Raw genomic sequence first — 27953 nt, 5'->3', positions numbered from 1 at the left:
CGGCATTTCCATCGTTTCTAATGAGCGTAAATAAGAAGCACTGCTACCGCTGGCTGGTCTCAGGTCAGCGAACACCTACGGATCAGGCCAGCCCTATTTGGGAATGGAATCCCGGACACCAACTTGATTGACGCTTCAGGAGAGCCAATTGGAGACGGGGTTCGACACTCGTGACCAATAGTAAATATCCAGTACTCTGTGCTCCAACTTTTTATTGAAACAAGACCCCTCGAGTCAGCGAGGCATGCACCTTACTTTTTCCTCGCCGAGCTCCTGGAAATCATGCTCGCAAAGTGCGAAAACATCGGGGATGCTGTGAAGTCTTTCATTGGCGGTTTGTGGATCGCTTTAAGCGTCTGTTCGGTGTGTGTTCGCGGCCAGGAGGGTAAGAAAACGCCTGTTATGTTGACGCTTTTGATAAGATAAGGATTGTGACGTGGGAGACGGATTTTCGCACATTTCGTTAGCTGCAACTAGAGCTGATAAGTAACTCGCTTGGTTTGAAGAGTTTCCCCCGTTTTCTTTAAATTAATCGCACGATTATTAATAATCAAGACTGATGACGTAGGATGAGCACCCAGTCGGCAGCCTCCTTTAAAACACATTTCTGCTGTGTTTAAGATAGTTGTTGTCATATAACCCCGCTAACTATTGCTGTTTAATGCATTTTCATCAGAAACTGTTGTTGGAAAGACCACCATACCTTGTCCTGTATTCTGCACTGTACACATCCACACTTATTTTGCTGTTCCGATCATCTTTATGGCTCTAAGCCAGAATTAAAGTGCATTAATGTGTCTGTATTTAGGTGCAAAGGTCGCCCATTGGAAGTCATGTTAACAGTTTTTACAAACTCTTTCCTTGCCCGTGTGTACCTAGTGATCCCAGCAATCCTTTCCCAGAGTCTTTTTCTTTCTTTCAACACATCAGTCAGGCCTGTTATGAATCACAGTGACCATATATAAACATAGACAAACAAGCTATTGCCCTGCAGACTATGACTCCACCAGTCAGCCATACCACAAATCTTCAGTGTTGTTTTTGTCTGTCTCTGGGGCTTTGATTTCCGCACATCGGAAGATGATTAAGCCCTGGATACATCATTATTTAACTTAGCAAATATGCTATGCCCCAGCTTTGGTGGGGCCTAGGTTTGGGGGAAACATTTCTACCTCCGGGATTGAATAAGGGGATGTAGTGACAGGTAGCATAGGTGAACATCCTGTCTGCTAGTGTGGACCTGTAAGGACCTGCCAACAAAGCATGAAGTGGAAAACTATATTGCTGGCGTGTTTCTGATGGACTGTCTGCTATCCTAACACCCAAGCTTTATGTGGTTTAGCTCCTGAGATTTCTAAACAGGTCAGAACAGCCTGAACACGAACCCAACAGACTGTGGGTGAAACAGCCCAGTGATCAGGGGGGCAATTACTGGTCACCCAGACATTTCCCAACATTACGCCCTCTTTAAAGCTGGGAAAAGTCCCCCGTGGCCAGCCTCCGGAAGGTGACAGATCCATGCTCTGCTGCCCAGAGTTACAGTATGTGGCTGCGGTATTTCCAGGGAATCCTTTGGGGAATTGAGGGGGGACAATAACAGTTGAAGGCTTATGATATGAGGAACTGAAGTGCTGTTGGGAAGGAGGTGACCAGCTCGGCTGATGCAGGAGGAGACACAGGGCGAATGGAAGGCTACCCTGTAACTTCCAGTCAACAAATATTCAGGAGCCTTTTAAGGGAAGCAAGGACAGCGCTGGTGTTTAGGCTCAGACTGACCCTGGTGCCTTCCTCAGGTTTTGACCATTCTTGGAGCACATTACTTGGGGGAGTGAAAAGTGAGGGCAGGGAGTGTTAGTGTCTGAGCTTGTCACCCCCGCAACACCAATCTCTGTGTGACTCCTGTAGGAAAAAATTATTGTGACCAACAGGAATCTTAAACCATCTGAATGTTTGTGTTTTCTGTTCCTCTTCAAGTGTTAGTCATAGCAAGATGTAGTATATCAGCACTATGCTTTTTTTTTTCCTTCCTTGCTTTTGCCTGGGGAAAAGCACCTCTTGGTACTTAATCTTAAACAATTATGTTTTGCTCTGTATCCAACGTGCAGGTCACAGGTGTTACAGTTGAGCTCTTCCCTTGTTGGTATTTCAAAAAGTCGTGATGACAGAAGGATAAGCATGCCCTGAGCTGCCGTACATGCTCAGATTAGACTCGTTGCTCATCTGTCTTGAAATGGTGTATTAACAAAGCCTTTAATATTTGTATTTAATTAAGAGAGCCAGTTACGTAGCCGTCTCAGGTTATGTCATTTTGGCTTTCCTTAAGGTCTATAATTCCACTCTGCTCACTGCCGTCAGCAGCTGAACAGTTGAAAATATTAATCAACTAGATGCTGACTCAGTTTGTAAAGATTTGTGACCAAAAGGCAAAAGATGCTGAGATGAGTGCCGGGAAAAAATGTTAGTAATGGAGAAGTTTAAGCAGTTAAACATGATAACTCAAGAAGGAAGTCACCAAGGATTTTAAAATTGATATCAGTGGTCAACTTTTCGAAAAAATCACTCAGGATTTTCACAAGTGCATCTGTTCGGAGGCTGAGAGGTAGCAGTGGTAGCACCAGTATTTTTTATGTTTGAATGATTCATAGGTCAGCGTTAAGTGGCCTGACAAACAAATAAAAGGAAAACATTCCTCTGGTCTGGATGGAGCGTCGGTGAAGAGACAGCCACTGTCGCTCAAGAAACCTTTAACAACATTACAAGAAAATCTGGCTCCTTGGAAGGAAAATTTAAATAAATGAGGCATGGGTTAAGACCTCTGTATCGGTTTTAGAAGTGAGTGATTAGGAAACATGAAACTGAAAGAAAAGGAAATCAGAAGTTGTTAGAAGTTAATCTTAATTTTTACCGTGTGAACTGTGCCCTTTTTTTCTTGTCGTAGCTTTCTTATAGTGCTTGTTTTGTGTCAGGTAATGGCTGTGGACATACGCTGCTGGCACCAGAGACGGGCACCGTAGCCTCCCAGAACTATCCGGGTACCTACCCCAGTAACGCCTGGTGTAAGTGGAGGCTTCGTGTACCACAGGGGCGCACGCTGCGACTGCTCTTTGGAGATTTTGACGTTGAGAGCAGTCCAGGCTGCAGCAATGGCTCTGTGATGATCACAGACAAAAACGGAGAGCACAGCCTGGGTGAGCACACCTCTTGATTGTTTTATTTATTTATTAATAAATAATAAAGTTAACATTTTTGGTGGGAGAATAAATGAATTTACTATGTTGTAGAGAGTTTGGGGGTCTCTGACATATCAGTCAACAAATTTACTTAAATATTTCTTTTTTATTTTAATAAACATCAAGTTCATTTTCAAGCTCTCTCCACATCACATAGGTATGGTTGAACTGACCCTTCAGACCTGATTCTAGGGTCTCCTTTCACTCCCTGTCACTCTCATCACATTTGCTGACCCCACTGTGGGAATGACCCTCGCTGTCCAATCGTAGTTTTTCCTCATAAAATCACTTTGTGTCCATTTCTTGTAAGTTGTTAAAAGTCCATCTTAGTGTATTGTTTGCCAGCTCACATAAGCGACAGGTCAGTGCTGTCAAAACATTACCCCGCAGGTTCTCCCTGTGACCCCCACTCACACAAACTTTGCAGCTGGGAATGAAAAGCTTGCAGCTGCCTGATAACCAGATAATCAAGTGTTGTGGAGCGAGGAAGGAAGGATCAGAGTTTAGAAGCACTGCTTTAGCATCATTGCCCTAAGAAAAGTGGTCTAGCTGCATAATGTTACCCTGAGGCAATGAACCAAACAAATCCTGTTTTTAGTAAGTAAATGAAATCAAAGTCTGTCTTTTAAACAACCTCATGTACTTCTTTAGATTCTTTCTTTCAGGCACATGCACATTAGTTTTAGCAGCAGCAGGTATTGTCTCATGGTTCCTGCCCCAAGTCAAAGGTCAAACTGTTCTCATCCTTATTTTACTGAACAGCGACATGTCTTGTGTCATTAATTTAAAATATATAAATACACATTTTAAGGGAGAGGGGAATACAAAAATGTGGTCACACACCAGATGTCTGATGAGAACTTTCCCGTGTCCTCATCAAATCTTAATTGACATACTTACTGACAGAGACTTTGTTCCCACTCATTACTGATGATCTTCCAGTCTGGATTGTATAACTCACTCAGGACATGCCATTGTGTTGATGCACTGACAGAAAAGGCAAACCATATTTCACAGGAGACGTGTAGGTTTTGCAACCAGCTGCATCGTATCCTGAGGGCATAAAAGTTGCTCCAAATTAAGGGTTGAGAGATTCAAGAGATATTCCACTAGGCTGACTATTGTATACATCATCAGATTTCACAGCGCCTCACTTTCTTACAGAAACTTCTTTTTGTTTTGTTTTAGTGTTTTTCTGTCTAACAGACTGTCAAATCTTCATTATTAAGGACTGGAAATGGATGTTTATAGTGCACCGGCGTGTGTGCTGACAGACGTATTTATGTTCTTGTGCTTTATAAACGTAGTTTGTGGGAATGTGTGTTCACAGGTCCTCTGTGCGGGAAGCTTGATGCAGCCGGGAAGAATGTGACATTTAATAGCAATGAAGTAACAATAATGTTCAAGTCGGGCCCACATCGCTCTGGACGAGGGTTTCTGCTCTCTTATGCCACAGATCAGCAGCCAGGTACTCTATAATTTATGCCTTCTGACTGATGTCGTGCTGGGTAACTTTTGATGGAAGCTTCTTTGTTATTCCGATTGCATTGGTTTATTTTTTTCACTGTTTATTTATAGCAGAGTAAATTTGACGCAGAAGGAAATAAAACCACAGAACACCAGAGCATTTCTGGCCTTGGGTAATCTGCAGGGCCAGGGATGAGCCTGTGACAGATTTTAAAATCAACTGTGCACCATATATAATAAATGCACACACTAAAGCACAGAAGCTAAAGGGGAAACAAGGCTGTTACATTATGTTACGTTATGGTTATTTGCCTGATTTATATGTTATATAGGTGCGAGTGGGGTTGTGAGAGAGATCTTTTTTAAGTTTACACTGATACAATCATAACACTAGCTGTTCTGTGACTATTTATCCTTCAGTATAACACATTTGCCCGTGTGTTGACGTGCGCGTGAGTGTATGAGTCATTGCTTATTGGCATTCACCCTCCATCGCCTCCATGTTGGCTCCGGCGTGTTTGCTCAGAGAGCAGGAGTTCTTCTCCTTCTCTCGGGCTGAATGGAATGAGGCCTCAAGCTTCAGTCTGTCACTTGGACCGTCTCGAGCTCTCCTCCCCTCCTCTTCTTCAGCCTGTTAACCACTCCAAGCCCACTGCCGTCCTGTATTCGTCGCTATAAGGCTTCTGAACCCAGCGGCTACTTGTTTCTTGTTTTCAGGGGTTTTTTTAATTTGTTTTTCTTTGTACCCCGGCCAGTTGTGACATGCGTACACCCGGTATGTTTATTCATGGATTAAACCACAAATCTCACTAAATGATACACAATATCAGATTCTCCTTGGGTATTTTTTAAAATAACCATGTAGCCTTACTTACTTAGTCTGAATAGCCTATATTTAGACTAAGTCTTAATTTTCCCGGCTGTGGCCTTGTGTACTGTGCACTATGTATCATAGTTTCCTGTTTTTGCTCAGTTGTTTATGAAATCCAGCAGTGTCTGGAGCTAAGTCTGTACTCAGACATACAAACCACTGTCTGTTGGCTGTGATCACACATGGACCTTTCGCTTTGCTCACAGTAACAAAGGCGTTAGTCACATCAACAGTGATGACCACTCATGCCTGACTATAGCACAGTTGTAGCATCCCAGACCGTCTCACACAGTCTGTTGTCTGTTTGTGTGGTTGAGCGAATGCCGAGGTGGTGTTATGTAAGCCCGAGACACATGGTCCACCCGTACATGCTGTCAAAATGTTAAAAAAAGATTCATTTTGAGGAGCGCCGTTTGAAGTTTTCTGTTTTTGTTTTCAGATCTCATTTCATGTTTACAACGGGGATCTCATTTTAGCTCGCAGCATTTAAGGTAAGCCGTGGACCTCTGCGTCTTCGATTCAGTAGAGCTGCAAGTATTTCTCACATGTTGTTCTGCTCCTTCTCAGCGTGTATTGCCCTGCAGGATGCAAGAAGGTCACAGGGGACGTGTGGGGGAACTCTGAGCATGGTTACAGAGATGTAAGCGCAGCAGATTTCATTAGGAAAAGCTGTATTGTACTGTGCTTCTTATCAAATACATGTCTGAAAAGGCTCCATCTCTCTCTTCTGCCACAGACTTCGGTGCTGTGCAAGTCTGCAGTCCATGCAGGAGCTACATCTGACAGTCTGGGAGGCCATATCACTGTGAATCGTGGGAGAAGCCTTACACTGTATGAATCCACCTTTGCCAATGGAGTCCTTTCAAAAATGTATGTGTTTGTTTTCCACATTTTAAATGAGATCTTGTGGAAATGTGTAGCTGCTAGTTTAGTGTAACTGATTTGCATTGATTATCAATATTTCTTTTTCACTTCTTTTGACAGGGGATCACTTTCTGAAAAGAAGCTGCTTTTCATCCAAGGTATGAGCCTGACTTTACATTCACAACCCCAAATAAAAACAGAATCTAGTGATTTGCCGATCTCGTAAAGCCATATTTTATTCTGGATCTGCTTCTTTTAACTCAAAATGTTTTAACTTGGTGAAAGGTACGGGATGCAGACAGGCCATTTCAGTAGCTAGACTTTTCTACCCTGAAGCCTTTCTGTTCTCACAGGTGGTTTAGCATTGTCTTGCTGAGATTATTAAGGCCCTCCCTGAAGTAGAGGTCATCTGGATGGGAGTGCATGTTGCTCTAAAACCTCTATATACATTTCAGCACTGGTGGGGCCTTTATAGATGTGGAGACCTCGATTTAATATGCACTGACACCCCCGTACCATCGACCGTTGTCCACATATGGTTTCTTCTTTGTGCGATAGAGGTTTAACCTGTTGCTAATTAACCTAATTAGTTGCATAAATTCCACCAACTGTTTCTTTTTTAGAGCCACTTACTTTTCCAGCCTTTTGTACCAACGTGTTTTTTATTATTATTTTTTAATAGACGTCTTGCTGCCATCAAATTTAAATTGTGCTCATATTTTTAATATAATAGTAAAATGTCTCAGTTTAAACATTTTCCAAGTTGTATTGTGAATGAATTTATGAGATTTGCAAATCACTGCATTCTGTTTTTGTTTTGTTTATTAAAAATGTTTACATATTTTTTACATGTTACACGGTGTCCCAACTTTATTTTATTTTAAATTGGGGTTGTATAACTTCAGATGATGACGTTTAATGTTCACGATGTTTGAGGAAAGTGTTTAGACGACCTTCGGCATGGCTGAGCGGTGTTCCAACAAAGGTAGGAAATAGGATGGACCCCTGAAGTGTAAACACAGGTGGTGGAGCAGATGGCAAACAAAGACCTTGGATGAAACTCTGAACATCCAGGATGTTATGGAGACTGGGGGGACATGGGTTACATGAAAGGCAGAGTGACAGAATTGCAGTGAGTTTTAAAGAACAGGAAGCCGACACCTATTCACCCAGAGGTGGTGGGCAGGAATCCGAGTGGATCGGAGTGATGACGATAGAATAGTGGGCGAGAAGACTTGGACAGCGTGGGAAAGAGGAAGTAAAGAAAAGATGAGAACAGCAGGAGTAGCGCAAACACAGCTCTTCCTCGCTGAAGCTAAAGGCTTCATTACTATCTGAAACAACCGGTTTGCTGTTTAGCTTCTTTAAATAAAGCGATTTTCATTTCTGCACATTTTGTTTAGGGTTTTTTTTTTTTCTTCTTCTCACTTTTAAGGCAAAACAGTGTCCATTACTTTCTTGATTTCATGCAGTTCATCACAGGGAACATGAATCTGTGTGGTTTATAATGAAAATGTGTAGGCGAGTGTTACTATGAAGCTCAAATTATAATTCATCAGTTTGTTTGTTTTCCTTTGATCCGTGAACAGAGTGTAACAACAACTTGGCTGTTTCTGCTTTAAACGCCTCATCTTTTGCTGATAAAAACAGTCAAGAGCAGACAAAGTCAAGGAACGCCAGAAATAATGATTTCAGCCATAACTTCCTGCTCTGGACAGCAGACAGTAGTGATCAGAGCCCGTGGGTGGAGATGGAGCTGAGCGATAGAAGCAACATCACAGGTAAAAATAACAATAACTATGTGTACAAAATATGCTTGGTTTAAGCAATTTATTGTGATTTCATGAATCAGAGATGGACTATTTTTGTTGTTTAAAATCCATGAAGCCTTTTATTTCTTTTTGAATATTGATCTGAAACAAAATCAAACAAGCGTTGTTCTCTTTCTTCAGGAATAGTAACAGCGGGATCAGATGAGTACTACATGGAATCCTACATCCTTTCATTTAGTAAGGATAGAAAGAACTGGAAGCTTTACAAAGATGCTGCAAGCAAAGAAAGAAAGGTAGGTGTTCTGCTTAATGCTTTCACTGCCCCAACTTCCTGTGCTTTTTAAAGCAGTAGACATGCAGATGCTAACTCATTTTGGTCTTTGTGGCTCTTAGGTGTTTCCGGCCTACGCCGATGGACACCTCAGAGTGCTCAATAGCTTGTTTCCTCCTGTGGTGGCTCGATTTGTCCGCCTCCAGCCGCTGAGTTGGCACGGGAGGGCTTCAGCTCAGATTCAGGTCCTGGGCTGTCCTGTTAGTAAGGCCACACCGAGGTCTTCCCGTCCACCAGGCGGTGGTAGGCAGTAGCTCATAAGCTTCCAGATTATCCACAATAAAGTTTGGTTTGTTTGTTTTTAACATGGTTTGATTTGCAGCTGAGTTTCCTGATGTGAAGTTTTCCTGTCTCGATAATTCCCCAACAGACTCTCCGTCCATCAAAGTTAACTCGGGTCCACTGCTCCCAAGCCCCACTCCCACCACCACTGAGTGCACCGTGTTAGTTGAAACAAAACAGAGTATGTACTTGTGTCATCCACCAACTCACCTGTATGAAGTTTATACGAGTAGATTAGAGTCACACCAGTGCAAACAGGGCAATATAGCCATTAATCTGATCGGCAGCACTTTGTACTTTGTAATAACAGCATTCCTTCCTCACACGTGTTCAGTTGTTTACGCAGACTCTCTTGCACTCTTGCAGCCTCCAGTCAGCCAGTAATAGTAGCAGTGGGCGTGGCCCTCGGCCTGATGATATGTGGCAGTTGTGTTTTGGCTGGATTCTGGTTGAAGCGAAGGTACTGCACATGTACTAATTAACTTTCCTGTATGGACATACTGTCACTGATTTTTGATACATGGATTGCTGTCACGAAATATCAACGTTCATTATTTTATTTAACCTCTGAGTTTGTTTTTTGTTATTTGAAATTGTAGGAAAAAAGATTCACAAATGAAGTACTCCTACTCTGTCCCCACAAGTAAGTCTAGCACTTTTCAGATTATTTTTTTAATATACTTTTTAGTTATGAATCCTTTTTTAATGTTGCAATGATTTTTATGGTTGTGATTTTTGTGTAGGTTCTCAGAGTTTGAAGGAAAAGAGTTTTCCCGGCTCACAGTCGTACCCTCTGGTTCGAAACGTCCACGATGCACTACCAAACCCTCCTCTTAATGGTGAGAATTCACATTTTTATCAATTACAGGAAGTTGCTGGTGCTGCTTTGTTCTTCTGCAAGTGTCGTCAGCTGCTACCTTTGAAGTTTATTTGTCCTGTTAAGTGTTCGGCTCTCCATCTTTCCCGCTCTAATGGTCTCTAGCTTCAGTGGTCAGTTTGAGTAGCTCACGCCAAGCCTGACAGGCAAACAGTTCTCTCCACGGGCTGTCCATTCTTTCCTCTGGCTCAGCCCATCACCCGGTCACACCATAAACATTCCTTTCTTTGGTCCACAGAGGCTCACTGAAAGAGACCCTTTAATTGGAGCTCGATACAGGGCACTCAGCCTACTCCCCCCCCCCCGCTCCTCCCAGCAGTCCCATCTCTGCCTCCCTTACCCCTTCCCTCAGTGAGGGGGCCCTTCTCTGAGAGGTCCAGTGATAAACAGGACAGACGGTCAATGCTAAGACAATCAAAGCCCTCAGTAAAGCCTGTCTAATTAAAATAGCTCTGGGTCTTAGACTCCCTGTGTGCTCTTGAAAGTCCAGGCCTCCCACACCACGGCGTCTTCTGCGAGGACAAAGAGTAGTCTGGATGGATCTAAGTGCTAGACCGTCAGCCCTCATCCTTGCGATTAGATGAGACGTTGTTGGTGGCCAGACTTCTCGTGCAGCGCTCTGCATTGTCCTAGAGACAGCTATTTGGTAGAAAAGAAGCAGAAGTTTCCCAGAAATTGATTTGCAAGATGTAAACAAGAAGTGGAGTTTTTCCCATTATCGAAAGTAGCCTGCTGCTACATGTTTTAGTATCTGTGTGTTTAAGTTTGTGTAAAAATGTCTTGATGCATGCTCAATCATCCCCGTCAGGAAATTACAAAAAGTTGATGTTGTTCATCTGGATGTCGCATTTCACTGAAAACGCTGCATCCAGATGAACAAAATCAACAATCAAACCATCAAATCATATAAAAATAGTGATCTGTGACCTACTGATCTGGCAAACCAAGAACTTTTAGGAGCTACGGTTCTGCTGGTCGGAAATGCCGACAAATCCCATGACTTTAAAAGCACCCAGACGGGAGTTGCGGTGCATATCTTCACTCTGTTAAATGTAGTCTGTTTGTGCACCAAGAAAGTCTTCAGAGGAAAACTACCTCACAGAATTCAGAGTGACTTTTAGGATAAGCCAGAGTCGTTCTGGATGCTGTGCAGAGATAAAACTGAACTTTTGTGGAGAGAAAAACTGAGCAGCTGCTGACAGAAAGAAGACCAGGCTGCTCTGTGGTTGGGTGGCACGAATAACGGGAAGAACAGATTTTATTAAAATTCAGGTTTTGTTGTTGTTGTGCAGGCACTTCAAGAAGCTGGCTTTTAAAGCAGACCTCAAATGTTATAGGATACAGCAGCTTCAGTATTTAGAACCTAAACATTATGTAAAAGTCTGCGTGTGTACGATGTAAGTAAATGTGCCCGGGCCCCTCAAACTAATCAACTGCCAAATCCAATTTATGAGGTAACACTGAGTGAATAAATGTATTCACTAGTTTATTGTGTCTTTTTGAAAACAGTTTGGATTTTTAACTTTCTGCCATAGTTGCAGGATTGATGCTACTCTCTTATTGGTCTTATTTATAGTTAGGTCAATCAGGTAGGTCATGTCATTGGTAGCGTGTATGTGCGTGTCACTGTTTCTGTCTGTAAACACGACGGCTCGAAATGCAGGGGTGCAGATTGGGGTCATGTTAACAAGCCATTTATAATTTGCCTTGCATGCACTGAGGTCTTGAAGGTCAACCTAATGATTTATTTCTTTATAAAAGCCTTGTAAGGTGTTTACTGTCCGCATGTAGAAAGTACTGTATAAAGATTTGAAATATCAGGTCACATTTGACCTTTTCTTTACGGTGAAGTAAGTTTACATAGTAATTAATTTTCATAAAAGGTCGATCTTTAAGACTGTCCTTAAAATTCTGCTGCTTTTGTTCTTATTGGCAACAATTAGGAGATGATATACCGGCATATGGAGATACTGAATGTCACGATACAGGATAGATCCAAATATCATGTCAGGTTTGACCTCTGATCTCACGAAGGTTTGCTGTATGTCAGGTGACCAGGAAAAAAAAATCTTGTATGACTTTTCTTACATAAATGAGCTTCCTCCGAAGGGTGGCTGGCCTCTCCCTTAGAGATAGGGTGAGAAGTTCGGCCCCGGGGCAGACCCAGGACACGCTGGAGAGATTATATCTCTCGGCTGGCCTGGGAACGCCTTGGTATTCCCCCGGATAAGCTGGAGGAGGTGGCTGGGGAGAGGGAGGTCTGGGCCTCTTTGCTTAGGCTGCTGCCCCCGCGACCCGGCCCCGGACAAAGCGGATGAAAATGGATGGATGGATGGATGGACTTTTCTTACATTTACATTTTCTCTTTTCTTCTCTAATCCTCCCAGACTATGCTGAGCCAGCTCTTACACCTATTGGACATAAAGTTGGCTCAACGTTTAAACCTTCCTCAGAAGAGTGTTATACTGCCCCCTTCACCTGCAGCCATTATGACACTCCTGGCTGCCTGCCCGAGTATGCAGAGCCACTTCCTCCAGAGCCTGAGTATGCCACTCCGTTCTCAGATCAGCCCTCTGACTCCAGCATCATTCCTGCACCGACATCCAGTCACAGTCAGTATGACTGCCCCTCACACAGGGTGCTCTTCAATGGCTACTGCACTCCCGCGCTACATGCCAATGGACCAAGACCAGTCAGTGCTGTCTATGCAGAACCCAAGTCTTGTGATTCTTTACAACAGAAACACACATACGAAGATCCTTTGTGAGCACAGCAAACTTAGACTCAGGAAAAGGCTCTTTGGAGTTGAAATGTGTGTTGGCACCAGAGCAACAATTGGAGTGGTCTGAAGTTGAACAGTGAGCTGGACAGTGCTGTTCAGAATGCACTAACTGGACCTCCCGTGAGTGATGTACCCAAGGAAGTCACTATGCATATGAGGGTATTCAGACTAAACACTGAGAGCCACATGGAGGCAGATATTTCCATCAAGGAAGTATGGGATAGGTTTTTGGTTTTTTTTCTTCATATTGCACAAATAAATACAGGCTCAGTTTGTCTCAGAGATACTGTGTGATGAAATGTTTAATCACATAACTGCACTTTCCAAAAGCACATACAGAAATTTATGTGTAGTCTTCTCCACAAATTAAGGCAAAACAAAAAATGAATATGTTACAAAGCATTGTATTCACAATGTATCATTTCAAAAACATTTATGAAGCACTATAAATTGTAACCTGTAACAAAGAGTACTGTTATAATTACACATAACCACTAGGTGGCTGCCACGAGCTTCAGACGTTAAGCAACAATGGACTGTGTAATTATTTGTCTGCGCAGGTAATTATCACCCGGTAACATACCAACAGCTAAAAATAACTGCTTGGATTGTAGTACAACTGAGAGGCACGAAAGGCAGTAAGATGACATAATTAGGAAGGACTGTCCTTTGCTTGGATGAACAGCTGTGTTCAGCCACTTTTCCTGGAGAAAGAAATGCTCTGTCTAGTTAAACAAGTCTCCAGAGGAAGAGTACGTTCCTCTGCTGGAGGCCGAGTTATCGCAAAATGTTAACATTTAAAAAAAACAAAAAACCCACCTCTACTGGCCTTGTTTGTTAGGCCTTTGCTGCTGTATAGCACCTTTCTCAGAATTACAGAATTAAGTGAAAAATTATAATAGTTATATTTGTATACTTGTATTATTATTTTTTTTACTTTATATTATATCCCATGGAAAGTTGTTTTTTTTGTATAGAAGACATGTGGTTTTATAAATGATTAAGTTACTAAATAACTTAATTAAACCTGTGACACTGATGTTTACTACAGATCCATGTTTAACATATAAAATTGTACTTGTTCCTATTTCATTCCTATTTCAAGGCATTTTGTATAAAAAGAGCCAGGTGGCAGTCCTCAATCCCATAATAAAATGCTACTAAAAGCCCATCAAATTACATTAATGTGACATGCTTTCTGGTATCATAATACAACACTGGGACTGCTGGATAAGGCACAATTACACAGATGTGTTAGCAACCAGTTGGTTTGGTGTGTGTGATGGATGGACATCAGGCTCTCTTGGAAATTAGATTTTTTTTTTTTTTTTACCTGGATATATAAAGGACTGCTAAAATGGGGTAAATTTGTACATACAGGACACTTCACTCACATACATCAGGACTGAAAAGCTGATGGAGAGTAGAAAAAAAAATACATGAATTCTAAAAGTAAACTGTGGTTGTGTTTAAATAGAAAAGGTTTAGCGTTGAGTTTCAGCACAATCTTAGTGTGAAATATCAGAAAAACACTTAAAAAGGAGTGCAATATTACTGAATTTCCAATTTGAAAGCAGTTTTGCTTAAAGAACAGATTCCATAAGATGTTCAGTCTGTTATAATCTACCAGCCGCAGTAATTTACTCTCTTTCACTTTCAGCATCTGTGCTGAACTCTTCCCTCTGCCCCTCCTCCTCTCTTCCCTCGTGGGAGTAATGCACCAGAGACTGGTGTCTGTTCCTGGACAGTGCGTCTTTAAAGCGCAGGCCGCAGTCTTCGCATGCATACGGCAGCCCCTCTCTTGCTCCTTCTGGCTGAGATTTGCCCTCGTTCCCACTGATTGGTGTAGAGGTGGGATGAGAAGCAATTAAATCTGAGGAATCCCGAGTATTCAGAACTGCGTGTGAGTCGATACCTGGACTGTTGGGTGCATTTAACGTAGCGCCGGTTGGAGGTGTCGTTCTGGGGCGCCCGGGCTGACAAGCACGACCTGTGGGTCCTCGGTACACGCCTCCAGTCTCCCCTGTGACCTCAGGAGCCAGCCCGTGGACTGTGCGGTAGTGGAAACGGATCCCGGAGCGGTTGGAAAAGCCCTTGCCACAGATGCTGCAGATAAAGGGTCTCTCTCCAGTGTGGATGCGAGTGTGGATCTTTAGCGCTCCGGACTGGGTGAAACACTTGCCACACTGGTTGCAGCGGTAGGGCTTCTCTCCTGTGTGCGTCCTCTGGTGGGCACGCACCCCTGCCAGATGGGGGAAACCTCTGCCACAGAAGCCACATGAATATGGCTTTTCACCCGTGTGAATCCGCCTGTGGATCTTCAGCGCTCCAGACTGGCTGAAACTTTTCCCACAGTCGGAGCATGAGTAGGGCCGTGCACCAGTGTGCACATTGAGGTGTATGCGGAGGTTGCTGTGTGAATTGAAGGCCCTGCCGCACTCTGTGCAAATGAACCCGGCTGGTTTGTGAGCGTGCTCGGAGCGCTGGTGTTGTAGCAGCTGGGACGGTCTAGAAAATGAGGCGGAGCAGTGCATGCAGGGATGCAGTGACGACAGCAAGGTTGTAGAAGTCCTAACCCTCTCCTCCTGCTGCTGTGCTTGCCTGTGCTGACGGTGGCACACCTGATTACAGGCATGAAAGGAGTGAGGGCAAGACAAGCATGGAAACGCGCCAGAGAGCCGAGCAGAGTGCGAGTGGGCGAGCTGGGGGCAGGGTAAACAGGACGTTAAAGGGCAGTGGTGGTGGTGAAAGTGATGGTGAGCATGGGTGTGAGAAAACGGGGAGTCTGTGCCCTCCTGGCGGCCTAGTGTCTGGGTACAGGTTTGCAGGCCGGGGTGACAACACAAGTGGGGAAACATAGAAAGATGGGACAAAGACGCTCTTGAAGGAGGCACATCAGAGTTTTGGTTCTGGCTCTGAGTCCCTCTGTCTACATCCTCGTTCTGTGATCGGCTGGGCAGGCCCGTCTCTAGCTCAGATGTAGTGGTGGTCGTGCTGCTGGGTAAGGTGGACTCTGGTAAACACATGCTAAGGCTCACTGGACCAGCAATACTGAGATCTTTTGGGTGGGATATGGTCTCTGAGTGTGGCGGCAAGGACAGAGGCTGTCTGGATGTTAGGGTCTCAAATGAAGGAGGGAGACTGGAGAAAGGGCAGCCAGGGCAGGTGCAGGCATGATGCAGATCTAAAGCTGAAGGACAAACCGAACCACATCAGTAGGGAAATAAAATTTACAAGAAAATGGGTGGACTTGTTTATTTACACGGCTCCTACCTTCTCTCCGGTCTCTGGTCTCTCTCGCCCTCTGTGATGCCCCTGCACCCATCTTTTCCTGAACAGGTCTAAGTGGCTCAAGCGATGTAGCTTTGAACGCAAGAGCACCATCAGCAGCACCACCTCCTGCCACGCCCCATGCTGCATTAAACACATCTGGCGGATTTTTTGAGGAGTTTCCAGATGTGATAAGGTCACCGAGGAACTGATGCATCTCCATCCAGGAGCACTGACCATGCTGCAAAAGGTACACAAAGCATGAGTGCAGAGGCTGCATGTGGTGAGTGAACAGACTCCACACAGTCCAGTTAGCTGGCTCGTGTGAGCTACTGGCTGCTCTCAAAATAGGCTGAAAACGTGACGTTTTAGCTAAAGCAAACAACAGACTCGCTTACTTACAATATCGCTACACTTGTCTTTGTCCATGAATTCAAAATAACGCTGGCGCCACAAAACCCACAGCAACGAATTTAAAGTTTTAAATTTCGATAGCACGGCTGGAAACGATAAAAGAAAGTTACAGCTTTTACACCTCGGCTGTCGACCATCCGTGTAGCCCACTTAAAACATCCCGTCACCAGGCATTGTAGTTCCGGGATTTTTAAATCACGTGACGGGAGTTGTAGTCTTTTCTTTCCCCCTTCTTTTTCAGAAAAGATGGGCGTTTATTTATTTTTTTAATATCTACTGGTAAGTTGTATTAATTTTTTTTGTTTTTATTCAATTTATAGCACTTATTGTATCCTGATAAACTGCAACTGTTATGTCAAATATCAAATGTGATTTTTGACATAACAGTTACAATTAGGCTGTAGTTACCTACATGTTTTGTTTTGTTAGGTTACACCTATTCCACTGCTGGAAATGCAGATCTAATCAGCCAATCACACGGTACCTGCTCAGTAAATTTAGGTGTGTAGACATGGTCCAGCGATCCAGAGGACCTGCTGAAGTTCAAATTGAGCATCAGAATAGGGAAGAAAGGTGTTGGTGAACGGTTGTTGGTGTCAGGCGGGCTGGTCTGAATATTTTATAAAGTGCTGATCTACTGAGATTTTTCCACAAAACCATCTCTAGGGTTTAAAGAGTATCAGCCAAAAAACAATAAATATCCAGGAAGCATCAGTTCCTCGAGTGGTCAGAGATCAGAGGAGAATAGCCAGGCTGCTTCAAGCTGAAAGGAGGGCAACAGTAACTGAAGTGAGCACTCATTTATGTAGAAGAGAATCCCTGATTTACTCCCTGCAGACAGGCTACAGCAGCAGAAGATCACACCAGGTGTCACTCCTGTCAGCTAACTACAGGAAACTGAGGCCACTGTTAAATCTCACCTCGTATCAAGATTTTTTAGGCACATTTGGGCAGAGCATGATTTAAACACCACAGTCTACCTGAGTAATGTTGCTGACCATCTGCATCCCTTTGTGACCACAGTGTACCCATGTTTCAATGGCTGTTTCCGGGAGTATAGTACACTACGTTGCAAAAAAGCTCAGAGCATCTGAAACTGGTTTCTTGAACATGAAAATCAGGTGGCTTCACTGTATTCAGGTGGCTTCTGCGGTTGCTAGATGTCAATCCAATAAAGCACCTTTAGTTGGGGTGCAACAGGATGTGGAGCAGACAAATCTGCAGCAACTGTGATGCCATCATGTCAACATGAACCAAAATCTTGGAGGAATGTTTCCAGCACCTTCTATGCCATGAAAAATTAAAGCTGTTCTGAAGACCAAAGGGGCTCTAACCTGGGACTAACAAAGTGTATCTGATGAATCTATGTCTATACACACACAGACTGTGGGTAAATATATAATGCCTTTTACACCCACAATTGTGGCCTAATAAATATATTTTTAAAGTTGTTATTGACATGAAATTCTCACCAGATGTCGGTAACAACCAATCCAGTCCACACATGCCAAGAAATTTACCAGTAGGTGGCCATAAATTATGTGTAATAATGAGAAATAATGCAGGGAAAAGTACTGAACGCACGAAGAAAGGTAGGCACAATCTATGAGTAATTAGAAAGCAACCCTGCGGCTTTAATACCAGCTGGTTCACTCCCAGCTGATGGCTCATAAAAATGTTTCATTACCAAGTTGTCAAATATCTCATGATGAGATCTCTCACAAATCCTTCCTCTTTCAAAATATACTGATGGCACTGAGCACTGTTGGAGCTCTAATCTGGAAGTGGGAAGATTTCTGGCAGGAGTGAAAAGAATAATCAAGTTCAGTTCAGTTCAGTTCAGTTCATTTTTATTTCAAACATTTCAAACATGTGCCTTCACAATCATTACAAAATATCATTCCATTATTTGTTTGAAAAGGAGTAGGCTGAAGTATTTACTTATTTGTCCCTACCCCCTCAAGTTTTACCTCTCATTCATTTAATTTTTTTTTTTGTCTTAAATTAAACAAACAACATATGAAACATATAAACATATGAAGTAAAACAAAACATAACATACATAAATCAAAAACAAGAAATTAGCAAGCCCCACCACAGTATAGTTTCTTTCATATGAAAAATACAGAATGTGTATATTTGCAGATACACAAGTTATGGAAAAACAACAAACCAAAACAAAACAAAAAAACAAAAAAACAACCAAAAAAGAACCGCAACACCATTACCAGCAACATTACCGTCCTGGGTTAACCCCGTTTTCTTCATTCTTATACTTATTTAAAATTAGGTTTTTATATTTTACTTTAAACTGTTTTATGTTTTGACTGTCTTTTATTTCTTCTGTTAGACTGTTCCATAATTTAACTCCTGCAATTGAGATTGACATAGTTCTTAAAGTTGTTCTAGCACTTTGTATTTTTAAATTCCATTTCCCTCTTAAGTTATACCCACCTTCTCTTTCTATGAACAATTTACAGATTTCTTTGGGAAGCAATTTATTTCTGACTTTATACATTATTTGCGCTGTTTTAAGCTTCACCAAGTCTTGGAATTTAATAGCTTGCATTTTGACAAAGAGTGCATTTGTATGGTCCCTGTACCCTACATTATTTATTAATCTAATGGCCCTTTTCTGTATTATAGTTATTGTTTGTGTGTTACTTTTGTATGTGTTTCCCCAGACCTCTACACAGTAGCTCATATATGGCAGTAGTAAAGCACAGTATAAAATGTGCAGTGCTTTCTGATCCAACATATGCTTTGCTTTTCCCAGGACGGCAATGCCCCGTGCCAATTTCCCCCGAACATAAGTAATGTGTGGCTTCCAACAGAGCTTGTGGTCAATGATCACCCCAAGAAATTTTATTTCATTTACTCTTTCTAAATATACATTGTCAACACATATTTCTACTTCGATGTTTTTCTTTTGGTTTCCAAACAACATAAATTTGGTTTTATCGAGATTCAATGATAATTTATTTATATCAAACCACTTCTTTAATATCGTTAATTCCTGTGTGATCATTTCCAAAACCTGTGGCAATTCCCCACCTGAACACAGTATATTTGTGTCATCTGCAAATATTACAAACTTTAAAATATCCGATACTCTGCAGATATCATTTAAGTACATAATAAACAGTGCCAGGGACCACTTGTGGAGAACTATGGAAAGACCTGGAATCAGAAGGCAACTCAAAGAAAACAATAAGTACTGCAGTCAACTGCCATGGCCTGTATGCACACTCACCACACAAGACTCCACTGCTGAAGAAAAAATACGTTGAAGTGTGTTTAAGGTTTGCTGAAAAACATTTAGAGAAGCCTGCGAAATACTGGGAGAATATAGTCTGCTCAGATTAGACGTAATTAAACTTTTTGGATGCCATATTTGGAGGTCAAAAAGACACTGCATATCACCCCCAAATCACCATACCAGCAGGGAAGTTTGGAGGTGGGAACATCACCCTACGGCACTGGCATGCTTCATATAACTCCTGCCATCTATGATGATGACGAAGATGAAACAAGGGTGGACATTTCAGCAAGACAATGATCCCAAACACACAGCCAAGGAAACTTGGTCTGTTAAAGAGAAAAGAAAAGCTGCTAGAATGGCCCATTAAATCACCTGACCTGAATCCAAGTGAAAATCTATTAAAAATAGAGATCATGGAAGGGACCCACAGAAGCTCCAAGGTTGATCCAACTAGTTTCTCCATATAGGAGGCATGTGAAGCTGCCATCACCAGCAAAGGCTTTTATACAAATTATTACATTTCAGTAAGTGTGTTCAGTACTTTGTCCCTGTGTCAAGGACATCTGTGGCTTGATATCTTTGCATGTGTGGACTGGATGGGTTGATACCAACATCTGGTGGGAATTTCATGTCAATAGCACCTTTAGAAATACATTTACTTAGAAAATTGGTGACGTGTTTGATAGTTATTTTACCTGCTGTGTATATCAAATCAAATCAAATCAAAATTTATTTCTATAGCACATAATAATACAACAAAGTTGACCAAAGTGCTTCAGTCGGTCAGAGCAATAGCATAAGACAGAATAAAAAGAAACAGTTAAAAGGAGGGCAGGAAACAATATGAACAATATAGGGGAAAAAACATAACTAGCCACGAAATAACATTAGTTTAAATCAAAAGCCAGACTAAAATAATACGTTTTAAGACTCAATTTAACAGACTGGATGGACTCAGAGGAATGAATATAAGGAGGGAGGTTATTCCAGAGTCTAGGTGCTACAACAGCAAAGGCCCGATCACCTCTGGACTTCAGACGAGACCTCTGTTGTGTCAGGAGCATTTGATTGGAAGATCTAAGTGCCTTATTAGGGATATACAAATGGAGGAGTTCGCATAGATAGCTGGGAGCCAAATTGTTTAAAATTTTAAAGGTAAGCAAGACAATTTTGAAATTGATATGATTTTCAAAAGGGAGCCAATATAGGTTGGCTAAATCAGGTGTAATGTTGGCATAATTTCTAGTACCAGTTAAGAGACGCGCAGCTGCGTTTTGAACTAACTGGAGCCGGTGAATAGAGGAAGACGGGTGGCCCGAGTAGAGGGAATTACAGTAGTCTAATTTGGAAGTGATAACTTTTCAAGGTCCTTCAAAGATAGATATCTGACGCAGCTGGTAGAAACTGTTTTCTACCACAGAGGAGAGCTGTTTCTTGAGTTTGAAAGAGCTGTCCAGGAAAACACCAAGGTTTCTAACAGTGAGCGAGAGATGGCTAGCAAAGGGGCCTAAGGCATCAGTTAGTTGTTCCAGCGGGCGTGACCATCAAAAACTATAACTTCTACCCCCCCTCCCCCCAACCCCGTTTTAAATCAATAAAATGTTGATCACAAAAAACAAACAAACTATAACTTCTGACTTATCCTCGTTCAGTGTGAGAGAGTTGCGTGATAACTACGTTTTGACCTCATTTAGACAGTTAAATAGGGGTATAAACAGTATATCCATTTTTCAAAGATGTTACAGGAAATGAACCTCACTATGTCTGACTCTGTGGCTGTATGGTTTCAGACTTCTCATGACCCTAACGAGAGCTATATTTTGGCACATATATTTTTTCATTTGGTAGTTTTTAGAATTTAAGGCCAACTTTTTGCAACAGAAGGCAATACTGTAGATAGGCAAACTTTAAAAAAAAAACAGTTTCAGTGCGACTCACCTTGCATCCAAACAAGCATTTATTAACCTTTAGAAAAACAAAATATACCTGCAGACTGTTTAGAGTCATGAAATGTTAATCACAAGAAGACATCTATTCATTCTACTAATCAGTACCATTCATAATGAAATATTTAACATAGCACTAAAATGCTAGTTACTATACAAAACAAGCTTTCAGAAGAAAAAAAAAAAACCCTGTTTCCCTCTAGTTTTGACACAGTTTACAAAAAGAATCAGTTTTCCAAGACGATAAGAACATGACAGAAATTTTAATGCTAATAGAAATTCTGCATCACACTGCATAGGATTCATCTCCATTCATTCTTCCTCCAGCAGGCTGAATTTACAGCCTTATATCTGAATGCAAAAGGAAAGAAGAAAAAAGTGCCTCGATAAATAAAAGCTTGGAATGTCTTGTTTAAATTACAGATGCAAGAAAACTGTCACACTTTGACCCCTTTCAGACATGGATCCTTGTCTGTTAATATGAACAGCATGTGAGCAGGTCAGCTTCAGGTCTGAACCAGCACACTGGTCACCGTTCTGTGGAAGCGATGATGATCGTCTTACTAGACAACCATCATCGAGTCTGAACGGGTAAAGACATATTCCTCCGTCTCCAGTCTGTTGCACACGTATCGAGATTCTCTCATTGTATATTTCTGAAAGTAGAGGCCAATTCATGATAAAGTGACCTATGAGCTCAAAGCTCAAAATAAGCTAGACATATTCTTATACTGTCAATGATGGCGCTCCATTTCCTCTGAATGGCAACCCCTACCCCCCAAACAGTTTTATACAGCAGGTGGGAGGAGCTTGTGTGCTTATACATATAGCTGTATGCCTGAGATGACCAACCAAGGATATCCCTGGTCAGGGTGTACTCACATGAGACGATCTGTATCATGCAGGAGTGCAGTTGAACCTCAGAGTCGAGCTCATTTGTCTTTTGTGATTGCTGGGTGCTGCACCAGGAACATGTTACAAAAGTGGTTCTGTTGTGACGTTGATGTAGAGCAACTGCTGCTGACTAACTTCAGCTTTCTCAGTGATAGCGGCTCCGGCAAAACTCATTTAGGAGACACGACTTTTCCAATTAAGCTACAACATGTAAAAAAAAAAAAAATCGTGAGCTTACAAGAGTGCCTTTCAGGGTGTGTGCGAGAGAGGGAGGAGCTGAGATGCTCAGACAAAGTAATGCATACTTGTGTCTAGATAGTTGAGTGCAGGGGAGCAGGAACAATCATGCACAGGCAACCGTGTCTAGTGTGAGTACACCCTCACTGACATCATACTTTGGCTATGTTTAATATGAGCATCCACCATTGTAACAGTAATGAAGTAAAGGCATAAAAAAATCCCCTTCAATAAACCGATGAAGCCAGCAATATTACGTTTTTCTGAATGGAGCTTCTGAAACAAAAACCACAGTCACACTAATAGTCTATCCTGCTGACAAAAGTGGGAATAGTTATAGGAAAATGCTGCCTTGTCATAAAACCGTATGATGGTCAATATACAAATTACACAGTAATGTATGTAATTCTAACAGTATATTAAATGCTTCCTTTACAGGGTAGGGAATGTGATCTTTCTCTCCTTTTCCGACCTTGCTTTACTTTATTTTTCCTTACCAGCACTTGAAATGTTAACTTCAATCTTAATCTCTTTCTCTAGCTTGTAGTCTGTCAGTTGGCTTGATTCGGACGACCACAAATCACAACCAGAAGTCTGAGGCTCTTTCTTTATATCCACTATGAGTCCTGTGGGAGCTGTCTTTATTGAGGTTGTTCTAGCTGTCACTTTGCTGTGATGGTTTCCAAATTCTTGCCTTCCAGCATTTACAGCCTGTCCTGAGATTTCAAATTCTTCTGGTTCACCTTTAACAGGAAGGTACGTCACTGCAGACTTCTTAGACAGATCCAAGGGTGCTTCTGGATCCTGTTTAACCCCAGTTAACAGATCCAGTGGGGCACTTAGTGTCGCTCCAAGAGCAGCACCAACTGCGAGTGGACCCTCAGGCAGAGCTTGCATAGCTGTGATGGGTAGTGTCTGAGTGATTGCAGATGGGAGCGGGAGCCCGTTGGCTTGTGTTGGACAAACAGGAACGAACAAGACAAGATTGACACCAGCAGGCGGCCGTTTATCAAGGGTTAGCTTCCACAACCCATCCGATGGACCAGTGCCAGTAGACACACCCTCAGTCACGTGACCTGGATTGCTAGTATCCTCGACTGGTGGAGCAGGGTTGTTTAAAACAACAGCGGGCAAAGTGACTGCGTTTGCTGTGTTTGATGAGTCTGGTGTAGTGCTGTGCTTTTTTCTCTCCAGTGCAGAGCTCTTTAAAGACACACGTTTCTTGGTGGCACTCTAGAAGGGGAAAAATAGCAAAAGCATTTCAGTGTGACTTTATGATATGAAAATAGTTCCTTGAAACAGGTTTCTGAGCATATCTGTAGCTACATCAGAGCAAAAAAACAAAAACAAACGATGGGTTGCTATAAAGGTTGCTCATGTTGCACAAAAACATCCTGCAATGAGTAAGATCAAAAGTAAGATAAGACCGATGTGCACTCCTATTTACTCAGATATGTCAATAGTTGATCCTGGTTTAGAATCATTGTGCTGACACAAAAAAAGCTGGCTAAGAAATACAGCCAAACCTACACACAGACACCTGGCTACTTGTGGGTTAGTCGATTAAGCAGGTTTCTCATGTTTGAGAATACAGATATAAACAGTAATTGCGAATTGGAGGAAATAGTTTTCCACAACCCTTAAAATCCACTGCCAAAGAAAAGTGGCTGCTCTCATCCACATAGCTCCATGGCAACCAGCAGCAGCTGTAGGAGGCTCTACGCGCTCTTCTGGCCTGACTAGCTCAGTTAATCTGTGCAACTTGATTTTGAAATAAAGTTGTTTCATTAAAGTATTTCTGTGCCAAACTGAAATCTGGAAGATAGAAAATCTTCTTAGCGTGCTTTAACAGAAGAGGCAGCAGCAGTGTAAAAACTTCTCTGTAAGTTTCACACACTCACCGCAGACTGAGGTGTTTGTCCACACGTCTTAAGGTGGCTGTCATAGTTCTGCTGGTGGGGAAAGCCCAGTCCACAGCTCTGACAAAGGCAGGGTGACTGCCCAGCATGGCCGCCCATGTGGGACATCAACAGCAAGGCCGACCGGAACCCCTTCCCGCATTCAGCGCACTTCAGCACCCTCTGATGAGCTCCAGCGTGTTTCTTCAGCTCTTCTGACGAGTCAAACCTCTGTCCGCACTCCAAACATCTGATCTCGTTCGTTTTCTCACTCGGCTCCTGATTGCCCCAGCAGCCCGTGTCCTTTTTGTGCTGCTGGAAGTCCTCCTGACTGAGAAACTCCCTCAGACACGCCACGCAGTGAATGCGTTCAGGTTCACATTTGTGCTGGCGGTACAGCTTAGCCAATCGGAAGTGGCAGCGACACCGTATACACGTGTAAGGCAACAAACCCAGGTGGGAGAAACTGTGTTTTAGCAGTGCATTCTTCTTGGTAAACACCTTTGTGCAGTCTGTGCATTTAAAATTACGGTGGCACTTCTTCCTCCGGTGGCGTGCCAGGGATTTCGGCGATGAGAAGTTGCGGCCACACACTTCGCACAGGACATTCAGCATACACTTATGTAGCTGCACGTGATATTCGCATGCCTTTAGGGACGTGAACACGCGTTTGCACAGGTCACACTCATAGAACTCGTCCTCCAAGTGAGTTTTTGCCAGGTGGTCGTTCAGATCTTCCTGCGACGCAAAGCCCATCAAACAGACTCGGCACTGGAGACGATCCACTTTGGTCTGCGCGTGCGTGCGCAGGTGGACGCGATAGTTGTATATCTGGCAGAAGCGCTTCCCACACTCTGCACAGCAGTATGGGCGTGCTCCTGTGTGGAGGTTCATGTGATCGTGGAGCTTGAACTTGGAGGGCAGATGCTGTTGACACACGCTGCACCGGTAGTCACCTGACTGACTCGACTCTAGAGGGGGGGAAAAAGGAAGGAAGTGTGCTAATTAAAAAGTCATCTGCTGTTTTTCACTTCTTTTTTCTTGTCCAGTGAGAAAACTGAGGGGGGAAAAAAACACATTCCATGTCAGTGTTTCAAATGACAGCCATCATTTGAAACACCTGCCTTTTTGTCCTATTTCAGTCCCAGCCAGCATGTAGTTACTACTTGTTACTACATGTGATTGTTGGGCTTTTTTTCCTCTGTATGTATTATTGTAGAGTGTCTGTTTAGGAGACGTTAAATGGCCTGTATTTGTATAGCGCTTTACTAGTCCCTAAGGACCCCAAAGCGCTTTACACATCTAGGCACTATAGTGCCAAGGTTCATGCGAATGAGTAAACAATTGCAAGGCCAAGTGCAGTGTTGTTGTTTGTTGTTCTCATGAGATTTGTTGACACTAAGGGAAACTATCACAGGCTCAGACTTCAAAACCACTATGCAAATAAGGCCATTTTACTCGGCATTTAGTTTGTGTATCAGGAGCAACTACGTGCTAATTACAGGAAAATCTGATATTTAGTTTTTTTGTTTATCTTGTGTTGAACCTTTCACCTGCACATGGGTGCATGTGTGATATTAACATATGGTCTTACCACTAGTTAGCTCCTCATCCTCCTCTTCCTCATCAACCTCTTCCTCCTCATACACCTCTGACACTTCACTGTCATCCGAGTCATCCTCCTGCACTTCTGCCGATTCACCCTCAGCCATGTCTACATCAGGTCTCTGCCCTCCTCCATCTCCATCAACACCCCCTCCTTCCTGTTCAGCGATCACCGGGGGAATGTCTGTAGTTTCTTGTAAAGCAATGGGATCACTCATCACTGTGGGTGCTGACGGTTCGGCGAGTGCTGTCTCGCTGCCACTTTGTTTGTCTTGCAGCCTTTTTGTTGTGGGATTCAGCCGTTTACAGTTTAACATCTCAGTCCGTTTGGATGGACCAGAGGCCACTGTGGTTTCTTGGGTGTCTGAGGTCTGTCCTGCTGCACCTACTACTTTGCCACCTCTGAGCAGCCGTTTCGGTTTATGTTTGGTTGGAAGTGAAGTGGGAGAGTGACTGGGTGAGATGGAGCCATCAGATGATGTGGAGCGACACGGTGTTTGTCTGACCAAAGCCTCCTCCGGCTGCAGTATGTCCGGAAATCCCAACTCTGTCAGCTGGATATCAATGGTGTATTCAATGGACATGACTGGAGGCTGAGGAGACATGAAACAGAGAGAGGGGTCCGTGTTCAGCTAACATTTAAAACGCTAACGCGTCTCACAGTTAGTGCACGTGTACTAATAAACAAACACTAGCACAATGTGCTTCAGCTGATCTGCCGAGCGACTGTTACAAGGCTTCAGGATCCTTTTTTATTCTCAACATTTAATTTAAAGTCGTTCATGCCACACCTTAAAGAACTGCTGGTCACCTTTCTCACCTGGCAGGAGAAGCAGATGAAGCCAAGCGTGGTTTTTACAACCTTTTCTCTCGATGCTAGCTTTACAAAAAAAACCATCTATACATATCGAAACATATGACACGTCTAGTTTGTACGATAAAAACAAAAGCACTATTCAGCATGACATAAAATAAGCCCGATAACCCAATTAGCCAGCTACAAACTCACCTCAACCGAAGATGAACATCGAGGTAATAAGGACAAAAAGGAAAACACAGGGGAAAAAATTCACACAAACGCTGGAGCACGCCTGGTGGCTCGGAGTGGTATTACACGGTCTTACAGCTGCACAGGTGCGCAAGCAGGGCAATATTTTAAGAAACTTTTAAATACATTTTGTAAAAAAGATAATATGTAATGTGATTTAGACTGGTCTTATAATGCATAGGTATTAAAGTCAGTTTTGTATCTTATTAGTTACGTTCATATAAATGCATGGATTCTCTGAGATTTTTATATGTAGGTTATAATGGAAAGCTATGGCAGAAAATGTACTGGTATTCACATAGCACCTTTCTAGTCAGCTGAGCACTCAAAGCCCTTTTACTACAAGTCTCATTCACCCCTATGCACTTTGTAACAGTCTCATATACACACTGATGCATCAGGAGAAACTGAGGGTTCAGTATCTTACACAATAATACTTTCGAATGTAGATTTGAGAAGCCAGGACTGAGAAAAGTGGCACCAGGTGTGCCTTTCTGCTGTTGTGCATTCAGAGATGCTCTGAATGCACAACAGCAGTTTTTGAGTTACTGTTACCTTCCTATCAATTTCAGTCTTGTAATTCTCCTCCATTGTTTACCGTCACTAAGTCATTTTCACCCAGATAAATGGCCGGATAATTTCTCTTTGTGCACCATTCTCTGTAAACCCTAAAGATGGTTATGTGTGAAAATCCCAGTGGATTTGTGAAATATTCAGACCTGTCAGTCTGGCACCAACAACTACGTCATGTTCAAAGTCACTTAATCACCTTTCGTCCCCATTCTGAGGCCCAGTTTGAACTTCAGCAGGTCATCTTGACAATGTCTACATACCACTGCATTTAGTTTCTGCTGTGCGATTGATTAGAAATTAACAAGTAGTTGGACCTTTATGATGTACCTA

General features: G+C 42.7%; 3 protein-coding genes across 5 annotated transcripts; 1 reads left to right on the top strand and 2 right to left on the bottom strand.

The window, feature by feature from the left end:
* Positions 1 to 171: 171 nt before the first annotated feature.
* On the top strand, positions 172 to 12758 carry LOC113031391 (discoidin, CUB and LCCL domain-containing protein 1). Of its 2 annotated transcripts, none has more exons than XM_026183434.2 (15): positions 172 to 385; positions 2967 to 3188; positions 4561 to 4698; positions 6008 to 6059; positions 6136 to 6208; positions 6305 to 6438; positions 6553 to 6590; positions 8022 to 8213; positions 8385 to 8497; positions 8598 to 8778; positions 8906 to 8998; positions 9184 to 9277; positions 9417 to 9460; positions 9561 to 9656; positions 12082 to 12758. In XM_026183434.2, exons 1-15 carry the CDS (start codon positions 283 to 285, stop codon positions 12459 to 12461), a joined length of 1953 nt encoding a protein of 650 aa, XP_026039219.2. In that variant the 5' UTR covers positions 172 to 282; the 3' UTR covers positions 12462 to 12758. The 2 variants fall into 2 exon arrangements, with proteins under 2 accessions (XP_026039219.2, XP_080164371.1); XM_080308245.1 differs by having other exon boundaries at positions 248 to 385; positions 2939 to 3188.
* A 2-nt stretch (positions 12759 to 12760) lies between these two features.
* Positions 12761 to 16822, bottom strand: LOC113031392 (uncharacterized). The gene is made up of 3 exons (XM_026183436.2): positions 16149 to 16822; positions 15750 to 15987; positions 12761 to 15666 (listed from the first exon to the last, which is right to left on the bottom strand). The coding sequence occupies exons 1-3, from the start codon at positions 16173 to 16175 to the stop codon at positions 14117 to 14119; spliced, it is 1815 nt and encodes a 604-aa protein (XP_026039221.2). The 5' UTR covers positions 16176 to 16822; the 3' UTR covers positions 12761 to 14116.
* A 4539-nt stretch (positions 16823 to 21361) lies between these two features.
* LOC113032586 (uncharacterized) lies at positions 21362 to 27165 on the bottom strand. Of its 2 annotated transcripts, XM_026185576.2 has the most exons (5): positions 26823 to 27005; positions 25992 to 26595; positions 24401 to 25368; positions 22997 to 23732; positions 21362 to 21719 (listed from the first exon to the last, which is right to left on the bottom strand). In XM_026185576.2, exons 1-5 carry the CDS (start codon positions 26898 to 26900, stop codon positions 21706 to 21708), a joined length of 2400 nt encoding a protein of 799 aa, XP_026041361.2. In that variant the 5' UTR covers positions 26901 to 27005; the 3' UTR covers positions 21362 to 21705. The 2 variants fall into 2 exon arrangements, with proteins under 2 accessions (XP_026041361.2, XP_026041362.2); XM_026185577.2 differs by lacking the exon at positions 26823 to 27005 and adding an exon at positions 27012 to 27165 and having other exon boundaries at positions 21362 to 23732.
* Positions 27166 to 27953: the final 788 nt, after the last annotated feature.

This window comes from Astatotilapia calliptera, chromosome 11 (genome assembly GCF_964374335.1).
Source record: "Astatotilapia calliptera chromosome 11, fAstCal68.1, whole genome shotgun sequence".
NCBI lineage: Eukaryota > Metazoa > Chordata > Actinopteri > Cichliformes > Cichlidae > Astatotilapia > Astatotilapia calliptera.
The sequence above is the reverse complement of the archived record's forward strand: the minus strand, read 5'-3'. Positions and strand labels throughout refer to the sequence as shown.

Coding starts and splice junctions, on each gene's coding strand:
- LOC113032586 (XM_026185576.2), bottom strand. CDS start 26,900: ATGGTTTTTTTTGTAAAGCTAGCATCGAGAGAAAAGGTTGTAAAAACC. Junction 25,369..25,991: donor GGATGAGGAGCTAACTAGTG/GTAAGACCATAT, acceptor CCCCCCCTCTAG/AGTCGAGTCAGTCAGGTGAC. Junction 23,733..24,400: donor GACAAACACCTCAGTCTGCG/GTGAGTGTGTGA, acceptor TTCCCCTTCTAG/AGTGCCACCAAGAAACGTGT.
- LOC113031392 (XM_026183436.2), bottom strand. CDS start 16,175: ATGGACAAAGACAAGTGTAGCGATATT. Junction 15,988..16,148: donor AAGACAAGTGTAGCGATATT/GTAAGTAAGCGA, acceptor TACCTTTTGCAG/CATGGTCAGTGCTCCTGGAT. Junction 15,667..15,749: donor GACCAGAGACCGGAGAGAAG/GTAGGAGCCGTG, acceptor TTTGTCCTTCAG/CTTTAGATCTGCATCATGCC.
- LOC113031391 (XM_026183434.2), top strand. CDS start 283: ATGCTCGCAAAGTGCGAAAACATCGGGGATGCTGTGAAGTCTTTCATT. Junction 386..2,966: donor GTGTGTTCGCGGCCAGGAGG/GTAAGAAAACGC, acceptor GTTTTGTGTCAG/GTAATGGCTGTGGACATACG. Junction 9,461..9,560: donor CTCCTACTCTGTCCCCACAA/GTAAGTCTAGCA, acceptor ATTTTTGTGTAG/GTTCTCAGAGTTTGAAGGAA.